At 34.0% G+C, this 13280-nt stretch overlaps 1 protein-coding gene across 1 annotated transcript; it reads right to left on the reverse strand.

The window, feature by feature from the left end:
• Positions 1 to 9753: 9753 nt before the first annotated feature.
• LOC142349207 (perivitellin-2 67 kDa subunit-like) lies at positions 9754 to 12681 on the reverse strand. The gene is made up of 2 exons (XM_075400620.1): positions 12482 to 12681; positions 9754 to 12117 (listed from the first exon to the last, which is right to left on the reverse strand). The coding sequence occupies exon 2, from the start codon at positions 12100 to 12102 to the stop codon at positions 10216 to 10218; it is 1887 nt and encodes a 628-aa protein (XP_075256735.1). The 5' UTR covers positions 12103 to 12117; positions 12482 to 12681; the 3' UTR covers positions 9754 to 10215.
• Positions 12682 to 13280: the final 599 nt, after the last annotated feature.

Below are 13280 nucleotides of genomic sequence, written 5' to 3' on the forward strand. Positions count from 1 at the left end.
CTAAGGTATTATTATTAATCAAGTTGGCGGGGATTTGTGTTTGTTTGCGATGAAGCCAGTTTCGACGTTTTACTGGGCGCATCGATGAACTGAATAAAACTTAAAAAAAATAATTAATTGAAAGATAATACTAAAAGAATCAGTTGCAAGTGAGACAAACAATTAAACTACAGCTGAGGGATATTTGTGATTCAAATCAAATAGATAAATGACCAATCTGAGAAAAATTTAAATAGATGAGGGGTTTTTCTGAGCAAAGAAACCAAGCAGATGCACTACGGTTTTAGAAGTTTATGACTCAAAATTGAAATGAGCGTTCTATAAGAAAGCTCATTTCTTTAATTTGAAATAAGTCTTTAATTTGAAATAATTTCTTTAATTTGAATTAATTTCAAATTATATAATTTCAAACAATTTCAAATTTGAAATAATTTCAATTTTGAAATAAATTCTTTAATTTGAAATAATTTCTTTAATATGCAAGTGAGACCAACAATTAAACTACGGCTGAGGGATGTTTGTGATTCAAATCAAATATATAAGTAACCAATCTGAGAAAATTCAAATAGATGAGGGGTATTTCTGAACAAAGAAAGCAAACAGATGCACTACGGTTTTAGAAGTTTGTGACTCTAAATTGAAATGAGCGTTCTATAAGAAAGCTCATTTCTTTAATTTGAAAAAATTCTCCTATTTTCTTCTGGCAGTCGTGTCATATCTTCTGGTAGTCGTGAAATATGTCATGTTTCTATGGCAATCGTGACATATTTTTTGCTTCTCACTGTTCAGAGTCCTTTGTGGTGTTTGTTAGATTGCCTCAGAAACACTGAACAGTCTAAACGCTTTCAATAGAACAGTGGGAATCTGAACTACATATATGTTTAACGTGGAATTACCGCAAAAAAAGTGCGAATTTTGTTAGCAAAACAAGTGAAAATCAATTACCTTAAATTTTATTAACCCAGTTAACAAAAAATTTTATATCAAAGCCAAAGATTTTAATTACACCAAGCGTGAATTTAGGGAAAAAACATGCACTCAGTTCACCTTTAGGGTGGATAATATAAACAAAACAAGTAGATTTCAATCAAAATATTTTCATTAAATATGCGTTCATTTAGACTGCTAAATCTCTGACAACTTCCGCAAGTACTTTTGAATTTTCAATTTTTTGAACTTTGATGACGCTTTTTCGTTTTCCTGCTTTTTTGTTTCAAAACCGACAACTAATTCATATATAGTCGTAGTTCACAAGAGTTGAATAAAAATGCAATTATTCAGATTGATTATGATACTCACTTGGTGATCACATAAGGGATGAAAGCTGATTTCCATGATAAAATTAGGGTCAAAGGAGCAAAGTAAGCGTTGACGTTAAAAATAGTCTTAGTTCAATTCAAATTGATCCCAGCGGATTATGGAGCTAATGTATAAGTTGGGAGAAAAATTGCAAAGTTGACAAAAAATTATCTTATCTTAAAGAAAAGATACTTCTCAAAGGCTTGTTTAGTTTTTGCCTGCCAGATTTTGAAAGACTTTTTACTCAATCTATTAACTGGAGTAAATGTTACAAATCAGTAGTTTCAGACCTCATGGCACATCATTTAAATGTTACATTAGGAGTCGTTTCAACCTAAGTAAACTTTGCTGCCCCACTGGGGTTCGCGGACAATTTTCAATAATTTGAGAAATTTACTTGATATCTTTCGTGAGCAGAATTCACGTGCAATCTGCTTGCCTGTCTATTTTGGACAATTTAAAAGGCATCTTTGTAAATACCTTTAAAAATTGTGTGCAGTAAAGATTAAAATTTTAAGCGAAGGTTATTAGCATGAAATTGTATAAAATACAACAAATTGAAAGGACAAAATTTAATCCAATAACAAAAAGTAATCCCGTAATTTGAACTGAAGTTAGAATTAGATTAGATTCTTTTAACAAATTTCCTCCATGAACAATGAAATAGTCTAATTAAATCTGATTACAAAAAATTAAAATGCTTTTGATAATTTATCTAAAAATACAAGCCACTCAATTTATAATTGGAAAACCCCAATTTCGAGCAACCACGAGGACAGGAGTAATATTCCAAAAGTTAGAGGACGATTATAAAAAAGTCAATTGTGAATCTAATGTTTTTTTATCGAATTTATAATCAAAATCAAGTTGGCGGGGATTTGTGTTTCTTTGCGATGAAGACAGTTTCGCAGTTTTACTGGGGGCATCAATGAACTGAATAAAACTTAAAAGAATGAAATAATTGAAATATAATACAGAAAGAATCAGTTGCAAGTGAGACAAACAATTAAACTACAGCTGAGGGATGTTTGTGATTCAAATCAAATAGATAAGTGAGCCATCTGAGAAAAATTTATATAGATGAGGGGTAATTCTGAGCCAAGCAACCAAACAGATACACTACGGTTTTAGAAATTTATGACTCTAAATTGAAATGAGCGTTCTATAAGAAAACTCATTTCTTTAACTTGAAATATTTCTCCTATTTTCTTCTGGCAGTCGTGTCATATCTTCTGGTAGTCGTGAAATATGTCATGTTTCTATGGCAATCGTGACATATTTTTTGCTTCTCACTCTTCAGAGTCCTTTGTGGTGTTTGTTGTTAGATCGCCTCAGAAACACTGAACAGTCTAAACGCTTTCAATAGAACAGTGGGAATCTGAACTACACATATGTTTAACGTGGAATTACCGCACAAAAAGTGCGAATTTTGTTAGCAAAACAAGTGAAAATCAATTACCTTAAATTTCATAAAACCAGTTAACAAAAAATTTTATATCAAAGCCAAAGATTTTAATTACACCAAGCGTGAATTTAGGGATAAAACATGCACTCAGTTCACCTTTAGGGGTGGATTTTAAAAACAAAACAAATAGATTTCAATCAAAATATTTTCATTAAATATGCGTTCATTTAGACTGCTAAATCTCTGACAACTTCCGCAAGTACTTTTGAATTTTCAATTTTTTGAACTTTGATGACGCTTTTTCGTTTTCCTGCTTTTATGTTTCAAAACCGACAACTAATTCAGATCTAGTCGTAGTTCACAAGAGTTGAATAAGAATGCAATTATTCAGATTGATTATGAGACTCACTTGGTGATCACATAAGGGATGAAAGCTGATTTCCATGATAAAATTAGGGTCAAACGAGCAAAGTAAGCGTTGACGTAAAAAATAGTCTAAGTTCAATTCAAATTGATCCCATCGGATTATGGAGCTAATGTATAAGTTAGGAGAAAAATTGCAAAATCGACAAAAAATTATCTTATCTTAAAAAGAAAGATACTTCTCAAAGCTTGTTGAGTTTTTGCCTGCCAGATTTTGATAGACTTTTTACTCAAACTATTTACTGGAGTAAATGTTATAAATCAGTAGTTTCAGACCTCCAGGCAAATCATTTAAATGTTACATTACGAATCGTTTCAACCTAAGTAAACTTTGCTGCCCCACTGGGGTTCGCGGGCAATTTTCACTAATTTGAGAAATTTACTTGATATCTTTCTGCGACACAAATGTGTCAAGTGAAACAACTTGTCTGTGACACAAATGTGTCAAGTGACACAACTTATCTGCGACACAAATGTGTCAAGTGAAACAACTTGTCTGTGACACAAATGTGTCAAGTGAAACAACTTCTCTGTGACACAAAGGTGTCAAGTGACAAAACTTATCTGCGACACAAAAGTGTCAAGTGACACAACAAAAGTGTCAAAGTTGCCTCTGTAAACTTCTGCATGGGTTGAGAGGTGCTCAGATCAGCATCTCCTGTGAAGTTCATTTCGTTCAGGAAATATCAAATTTAGATCTTTAATCTCAGCCTGGCTTTATTTATCTCGAACCTACTAACTCTTCATAATCCCCTGTAAATATAATTGTTGACTTACATTTTCTCCTCAAGGATTGAAGAAATAATGGTTTGTGTTACTCACAAGTTGCAGAAAAACAGAGGCAGTTGATAATAAGCGTAGGGAGTGAATATTCTTCAGTGTAAACTATGTGTTGTCTGCAAAAACTATTTCCTGGTTAATATCAATTCACTGAAGGCAACACGTTCCATCATCATGAGATTTGCATACTAACTCACTTTTAACTTGATTAATTAATTGTTAGTTAGAAGATTAAAAGCAAATGTCTTTGCTAATTAAAAGTGGATTGCAGACACAAAGAGAAACAAAACCGAGAATTTCTTGTATTTTGATTGGCATTTCATCCTATGCTAAAAATGAGGTGAAACTGAACAAACATACCTCAAAAAAGATCAGCTGAAAGAAGTGTAGTGTTGATTTAGTGTTGACTACTGATTCGATTTCAGGAAAATAAGCGTTGACGTAAAAAATAGTCTAAGTTCAATTCAAATTCATCCCAGCGGATTATGGAGCTAATGTGTAAGTTGGGAGAAAAATTGCAAAGTCGACAAAAAACTATCTTTTTTGAAGAAGAGATACTTCTCAAAGGCTTGTTGAGTTTTCGCCTGCCAGCTTTTGATAGATTTTTTACTCAAACTATTTACTGGAGTAAATGTTATAAATCAGTAGTTTCAGACCTCCAGGCAAATCATTTAAATGTTACATTACAAATCGTTTCAAGCTAAGAAAAATTTGCTGCTCCACTAGGGTTCTCGGACAATTTTCACTAATTTGAGAAATTTACTTGATATCTTTCGTAAGCAGAATTCACCTGCAATCTGCTGGCCTGTTTATTTTGGACAATTTAAAAGGAATTTTTCTCAGTACCGTTGAAAATTGTGTGCAGTAAATATTAGAATTTTAAGCGAAGGTTACTAGCATGATAGTGTATAAAATACAACAAATTGAAAGGACAAAATTTAAAACAATAACAAAAAGAAATCCCGTAATTTGAAATGAAGTTGGAATTAGATTAGATTCATTTAACAAATTTCCTCCATGAACAACGAAATAGTCTCATTAAATCCTATTACAAAAAACTCAACTGCTTTTGATAATTTATCTAAAAAAACAAGCCACTAAATTTACAATTGGAAAACCCCAATTTCGAGCAACCAGGAGGACGACAGGAGTATTATTCCAATAGTTAGAGGATGATTCTAAAAAATTCAATTACTAATCTATGGTATTTTCATTGAATTTGTAATCATAATCAAGTTGGAGGGGATTTGTGTTTGTTTGCGATAAAGGGTTTCGCAGTTTTACTGGGGGCATCAATGAAATGAATAAAACTTAAAAAAATGAAATAATTGAAAGATAATACTGAAAGAATCAGTTGCAAGTGAAACAAACAATTAAACTACAGCTGAGGGATGTTTGCGATTCAAATCAAATAGATAAGTGATCAATCTGAGAAAAATTTAAATAGATGAGGGGTGTTTCGGAGCAAAGAATCAAACAGATGCACTACGGTTTTAGAAGTTTATGACTCTAAATTGAAATGAGCGTTTTATAAGAAAGCTCATTTCTTTAATTTGAAATAATTCTCCTATTTTCCTCTGGCAGTCTTGTCATATCTTCTGGTAGTCGTGAAATATGTCATGTTTCTATGGCAATCGTGACATATTTCTTGCTTCTCACTCGTCAGAGTCCTTTGTGGTGTTTGTTTGATTGCCCAGAAACATTGAACAGTCTAAACGCTTTCAATGGAACAGTGGGAATGTGAACTATATATATGTCTAACGTGGAATTACAGCACAAAAGGTAAGAATTTTGTTAGCAAAACAGGTGAAAATCAATTACCTTAAATTTTATAAATCCAGTTAACGAAAATTTTTATATCAAAGCCGAAGATTTTAATTACACCAAGAGTGAATTTTAGAAAAAAAAACATGCACTCAGTTTATCTTTAGGGGTGGATATTAAAAATAAAACGAGTAGATATCAATAAAAATATTTTCATTAAACATGTTAACATTTAGACTGCTAAATCTCTGACAACTTCCGCAAGTACTTTTGAATTTTCATTTTTGTGAATTTTGATGACGCTTTTTCGTTTTCCTGCTTTTATGTTTCAAAACCGACAATTAATTCGTATATAGTCGTAGTTCACAAGAGTTGAATAAGAAAGCAATTATTTAGATTGATTATGATACTCACTTGGTGATCACTTAAGAGATGAAAGCTGATTTCCATGATAAAATTAGGGTCAAACGACTCCAATTGTAGGTAACCAGGCTGCTATTGAAATGGAAAGAACGGCTAACAAAAATAAAATGCGCTTTAGATTGCTATTTTTTAGTTTATCTATTGCATATTTAATCAAATAAAATTAAAAAGTTTTGCTGTAAGCTTCCTTTTTTGACGGGCAACAAATCTTAATTTAGCTATAACGAAGAAAAAAGCTAGCACACAAACTTGATATGTAGAGCAGGCAATTCCCGTCAGTTTCGCCACTTTTGCCAAAAATTTAAAATTTCACCGATCAGACGCTTTCAGAGGCTTTTGCGCAAGATCACAAAATTTTGTTGGATAACTCCTTTTCGTTTCAGTTTTGTTCACAAAAATTAATAACTGCTTCCTCTAAAGGTTTCTATGTTAATGTCTTTAATAGTTTGTTCTTATGTTTATGTTTCGTTTTCATCTAATTTTGCTAATTTATAGCGATATCTAATTCTGAACCATTTAGAATATGCGCTGGTTCGATTGTGTTTTTGTTGTGAAAAACATGACTAGGTTACTGATGTGAAAGAGGACAGAACGTTAATCAGAACCCAGGGAAAACACCCAATATCTGTTGATAATATTCAACGGTAAATAATGATACATTTCACAGCTCATTAAATTTATTAACTCAATTAGATGAAGACCAGATGTTAGAGAAAAAAATGTTTCACTATTTATAAACAAAAAAAATTAAAACGATTGAATGTTTAATTAGCTCGTGATAATCGCATATCACAGTCTTGTCTTGGTAGATCCTGGGATCTGACAGAAAACTACCCTGACAAAAGGAGTCAAATTTAATCAAAATTTATTTGCCATGTTTATTACCCCAATTAAAATTAATATAAGGTATTTAACGACACCCAGACTGAACGTCAAGTCTTAATCAGCACTAAAAATTCTTATTACAAGTCATAGATCATTACTCTATCAAGGCTCTGATCACTTCACATTTTAGCCTTGGCATGTCTTGAATCAGGTCTTAAGATTTGGCAAGGGACAGCATTCTTTTGATCCCGTGCAATGCTCTATGGGTTTTTGGGTCCATGAAGGTCAATATTGGCCGGCTTCGATATGGACGTTTCTGTAGCCAAAAATTCTACTTCAACCCTCAAAAATTCTCAATTTTCGGTTGTTTGAGAACAATGGGGCTGCTGGGTCCTCCTGCCATATTTGTATTTTTTCCGGATGACATATCAACGATCTCAATTAATTGCATTCAGCTATATAGTCAAGATATTGAAATTGACCGGAAAACATGAGATTTGGCACAAAAACAAGCCCAAAAGGCTGAAATAGGCCTTAGATATGTGCGCTCACCCGACTAAGGTGGTTAGGTGCTGAGATGGTCCCCTTCAGATCTTCCGACAGGTTTGGAGCATCGTAGCAAGTGAACATATGATGGCACATTACAAAACTTTTTTGGTCAATTCGAAATTTTTACTAAAAATGTTTTAAGACTTATCAAGTCTTGGGTAAGTCTTGGCCAAGATTGGACAAGTCTTAAGACTTGAAACAAGACCTGATCAGTTTTGATTAGTCAATTCAAGACTAGGACGTGTAATTCTCTGGAGAATATTGAAACCGATTGAAACTCGTTCCGGGCAATTTTCTGTTCTCGGTGTGTCTGTATTTAAAATAAGATGGGGCGCCTTTTAATGTCGAATCTCCTACATCTAATCAAATTAGTTATTAAACCATCGAAGACAAAAGATCGTGGAACAATATATTGAAATCGGAAACTGGGTCAAAAAGGTCAAAAATTAAACTATTCAAGTGATCAATCCGTTTTAACACTCATTTTTTACTGTTTAATACTTGACTGGCCTTGATAAATTGTTCGAAATTGATAGAATAATATCAGAACTATCCCAAAATGACCCCATCATCCCGCTGCCCTAGTTATGTCTTGACCATGTCTCGTCAAGCATGGCCTATTGCGGCAACCTCGTTTCAATTTTCAAATGACATTAAATTTCAGCCAATTTAATTTAATCCGAGCCCATTTAATTTAATTGTGCGCAATCGTTCTCAACTTTCTTCCTTTTTCATTCTCACCTTCGTATAACAAACAGGGCATAACTTGATTTGCCTGAATCATTCAAAGATGTTTTCTTTTGATTGTTTTTGAGTCTTGGTTTGAATCAAATAGGTCTGTTGAGTTTTCACTTCGCTTCATTACTTTGCTCAGTTCCGTAACTATTTGCTTTTTCACACCCTATCTCTATTTTCTCAATTGCAAAAATGCACGAAATGTCTCCAACACTGTTGCAAAATCTTTTTTGCTCCCTCATCCGTATCAAGATTGAAGAAGAATTCAGGAAATAATTCACTTTGCTGGTGGTTTGTAATTATCATTATAATGGTTAATGTAGTCACCGGGAGCACAAAAAAATCATTTGATGGAAAATGGAATTACTTGGACCCTGCACCCTGAAAAGTTGAAACCAAATTTAAAATTGAACTATCAATCCGGAAAAACAAAAGAGAATAAATTTTCTTGTCCTATGGGGTAGTGGTTGTTACAACGAGTAGGACTGCCAATTTCTAGTTTCTAATTCAAAATCGAGGCTACAACTGAAATATTTGGCTGCTTTTGTGATAATTTTTCCAAATTGAAGTTTAAAATTGTTTCCGACCCATTGATTTTATTCTCTGCTATGTACATTTATAAGCATTCTTGAACTCTCTGTTTTTAGCTTTATCCGTCAAAAAAATTGAAATTTGTTCCAAATTCACCCCAAACAGAAAAATAGTCTCCCGTGACTGTTGGTTGCTAACCCTGTTACCCAATTTTTTGAAAAGTGTTTGTAGATCCTCCGTATTCAAATTTTTTGATATTTTGATTGTTTGAGAACCCTTCAGCGCTTCCAGTACCTACGTCAATATCAACATGAAGTTTTGTGTACTCAATTATTAAGAAGGATACCCTGCTTGGATTTTAATTTGTTCACAGCCGAGAATTTATAAATTAATAAAAAGCCTTATTCCAAAAAAGTCTGCTTTTTCTTCTGAACTTTGCTACTCGTTTAGAAAACATTCCGTTATTTTTATGAAAACCCTCTACATGTTGCGTACCCTACATGTAAAACATTGAGTTTTGACAAGAAAGTCAAGCTTTATAGACACAAAAGAAATAATGTTGTCTTTCATTATCACATCACTTGTGGTAACCAAAAAATTTGACTGCGAAAATTTGGATAAAATGGTTCCCAACTGGTTTGAATTTTTCTTCGCAGCTTCTACTTCCCTATCCCATACGAAGTTTGAAAACCGACACCTCAAAAGCAGCTCTGAATGATCCTTGACATTTTCCTTTATAAGGGTTGGTCCAGAGTTTGCCATGGTCACAATCAATATTAAAAAGAGAATTTTTAATTAGTACAAGGAAACATGATCGGGCGGCTCGAAGTTCACAGACTGTCTAAACTATTTCCTCATTTTCACTTCAAAGTTAACAAACAATTGTAAGATTTTTTTGAAAATCTAATGGCCTGAAGGATGAGACAGTCAAATACAATAAACATCATGTATTATCTCACCCTCTTTTTGATTTGACAAAAATAACTGGTTCACCCTTCTGCCCTCTAAACCTTTAAAAATTACAAAAACAAAATTTATTTACACTCGTTAAAAAATTCAAAGTGAAAGTGAAGAATGAGTATAGTTACTATAAAGAGTCTGTAGGTTACTAGACAATCAAAGTTAACAATGATTATTTTCCAAAATATAGTCTTTTGAGTTTTATATTTTTGTTGACAATTTTGTAAAGGGTGTTTGTCCATCTCTCTTTCGCATGTTGAGCTAAGTCCTTTCACTATTTTTTCATATCATGTGTCGTTTGTTCAACCTTGTTACCGTTGATTCATTAACAATTAAACAAGTTGATTCATTAACAGCTAAATGTCAGATGTCGCACTCAAGTCTATTTTGTCCCACCTTGGCAGTGTCGTTTTCGGATTTTGGCAGTCATGGTTCTGTTTTCGGTTCAATTGATATGATCGTGAAATTATTTGATCGAAATTTTGCCTTTTTCGACATCAAATCATTTTGCTGATTATTTTTTATTTAGCCTTCCTACATTTGCAACAACAGTAGCAAACAATGGCTGTTAAAAGTAATATCAAAACTCCGATTAAAACCAAAGTTGATATCCTCCCATTATCATCCAGCCACTTCCACAGATTGTCTTGTTTGTTTGGGGTTGTTTTCTCCAACTGATTGCGAACAACTTTCTCATTTCCTGGAAACATGTAAAATATGCCTAGCCGAACTACACAGCAATCACTGTCGTGAAACCCAAAGCTGACTGAGGAAACCCAACTATTCAACGCAGCGCAATCGATGTCTAATTTTTCATCTTCTGAACTCACCTCCGAATAACTAACAAGACATAACTCGATTTGTTTGAACCATTCAGGAATGTTTGGATTGTTGTTCTGAGTAGAAAAGTTCACGTGACAAATTTGATCTCGATTCATTAGTTTGTTCAGTCCGGTAAATAGATAATTATTTGCTTTTTGACACATCTTTTCTGTTGTAAATTCGCACGAATTGCCTCCAATGCTAAAGCAAAGCTCTGTATCTTTTGCCCACTCATCAGTATCGTGACTCACGAACAGTCCAGCATCTATTTCACATTGCGCTGGGTTCTCATTATCATTATACTCGTAAGTGTAGCCCTCGGGTGGAGCGCAAACCTTCTCGTTCGATGAAACATCGCAAGTTCCTGAGCCCTCGGCCCGAAAAGAGTTCAAACATAATTCAAAATCGAACCACCAGTCCGGCAAAACAAAGTGAAAGTAAACTTCATCGTGTAATTGGTAAATCAAATTTGCATTAGGCACTTCTGCTGTTTTTTCCTTTTCCACTTTTTTCAGAAGTGAATATACAATTGAAAGATCCAGCCCCCTTTTCTGATATTTTCCCAGATTGAGTTTCAAAATTTCTTCCAACTCAGCGAGGGCGTTTTCTGAAAGGTACATTTCATAAGCACTATCGAGCTCCCCAGCTTTGGCTTTATCTGTCAATAAACTTGAAATGGGTTTGAGTTCAACTGAAATTATCCAAGGGTTTTCTTCGACCGTTGGTTGCCACTGCTGGTACCCACTGTCTAGAAGTATGTTTGCTGATCCTCCGTAGTAATAAGTCTCGGAGGTTGTGAATTCTTCGAAACTTGAGTCAATGTTATCAGTCCCCGTTTCAAAACCGCCGTGAAATTCCGTGGTTATTTTTTTGTTAAAAGCTGCGTTTGCTTGCATTTTAATTTGTTCACTGTTGTGGTGCAAGTAATAATTTTGCGATATTTTAAAATTTGTCTGTATTTTCCCGCCAAATTTTGCATTTCTTATAAAATGTGTTCCGTAATTTTTGAAAAACTCTCTATATGTTGCGTACTTATACGTTGAATTTCCTGGCAGCAACGCTATGGCTTTAGAGACAGAAGAACTGAAACTAATCTCGTCTTCCAACGCCGCTTCAATTGTGGTAAGCATAAACTTGACCTCCGAAATTTGAACGAAATTGTCCCGAATTGACCTAAGTTTCGATTCATAGCTCCCACTTCCCGATCCCATACCATATTTGAAAGCCGACACTCCAACAGCAGCTCTGAAAGTATGCTGAACATCTGTGACAGATCTATGCAAAGTTGTTGCAGCAGTTGTCGAACCAGTCGGGATGCTGAAAGTAACCTTGACATGGTCTGGGATCTGGTAGACTTGATTATTATAAGTCCAGCGTGTTCCATTGTCACATTCAATATCGAAAAGAAGTCTTTTGAATCCAGCGGAAGAAAGCTGATCACGTGGTTCGAGGTCCAGCGTAGTGATGTCGACTCCGGAGCTCATACGGGTTAATCCAGGAAGTATGTTTGAACAAGTAGCTGTCACCTCAGTGGCTTGGAAGACCAGAAAAAATGTGCAAACAGTAATGCAAATACTTCTCTCCATGCTTGAGTATTCGTCCTGAAACATTCGCTAATGTTTACACATATTTCAAAAAACAATCAAACATTTATGTCTTTTGATAAGGATATGAGAGGTTAAGACACAAAAATTTGCAATTTTGCTTAAAATTTTTTGTCAGGGTTTAAATTCTATTTGAGAACAAAATATAAGGATGATTAAAAACTCTGTTGAACGTCTAAAGTCTATTTTATTGAGACCTTTTAAAAATTCAGCACTTATATTTGTAATGAGTTTTCTCAGAGTTTTCTGAGCCTCCCTTAGGTGCTAATTTAAATCTTAGATGGGTCCAATTTCAAAGAACTGCTCAAATTATTGGACTGAAACATAACCTAGGCTGGTTATAGAAGCAAAGAACTTTTACCTTGTGTTGCTCTTGTCAAAATTTCCACAATTTGTGAGGAAAATTTTGTTGGAAACGTGAACTGAACACCTGTTTGCTTACATAAATTTTTAATTCATTCCAAACATAACCATGAACAGTACCGTGGTGTATAAAAAAAACGAGGTATGTCGACATAAGCAAAGATCATTTAATCAGGAACAAGTGTTTTGTATGCTTGATTGCTTTTTATATTTTCCGTAATGTTTTGACGACACATAAAGAATTTTAAAAATTTGTTAGCAAAGAGAAGGCAACCGCTTTTAAAGCTCTATTTTTATGTCACTTTCCCATAGTACAATCTATTGTGGCAACTATAGAAGCAAACGTGTGCGATTAGTCGCTGCGGAAGCCACAGTCTAAGTTTACTGAAAAGAAAAGAGAGCGCGTCAAAACATAAGGTTAATGTCATTTTTCAGCTACATTGCTACATGCTCTTTTTTCCATATCCCAGTTTTTGCAAAACGTCATTTCCCAGACCTCTTTTTCATTTCCCAGACATCTTTTTTCCATATCCCAGTTTTGCAAAACTTCATTTCCCAGACCTCTTTTTCATTTCCCCGACCTCTTTTTTTGCAAAACTCAAATAAAATGTAAAAAGAATTCGGACGAAATTCAATTGATAACACGCATGCAACACAACAGAAAAGAAGCTAGCAAACCCATCTATCATTGATAAATTCAGGGGCAACCAAAATTATTTGAAATTGCTCACAATCAACACTTTCATAAGAAGAGCTTTTTGTCAATTAAAAAGAAATCGAGCCTCTGATGTTCAAAT

This window comes from Convolutriloba macropyga, chromosome 11 (genome assembly GCF_964194025.1).
Source record: "Convolutriloba macropyga chromosome 11, txConMacr16.3, whole genome shotgun sequence".
NCBI lineage: Eukaryota > Metazoa > Xenacoelomorpha > Acoela > Convolutidae > Convolutriloba > Convolutriloba macropyga.

Bases quoted from the DNA above. Each gene is read 5' to 3' on its own strand.
- LOC142349207 (XM_075400620.1), bottom strand. From the start codon at position 12,102: ATGGAGAGAAGTATTTGCATTACTGTTTGCACATTTTTTCTGGTCTTC.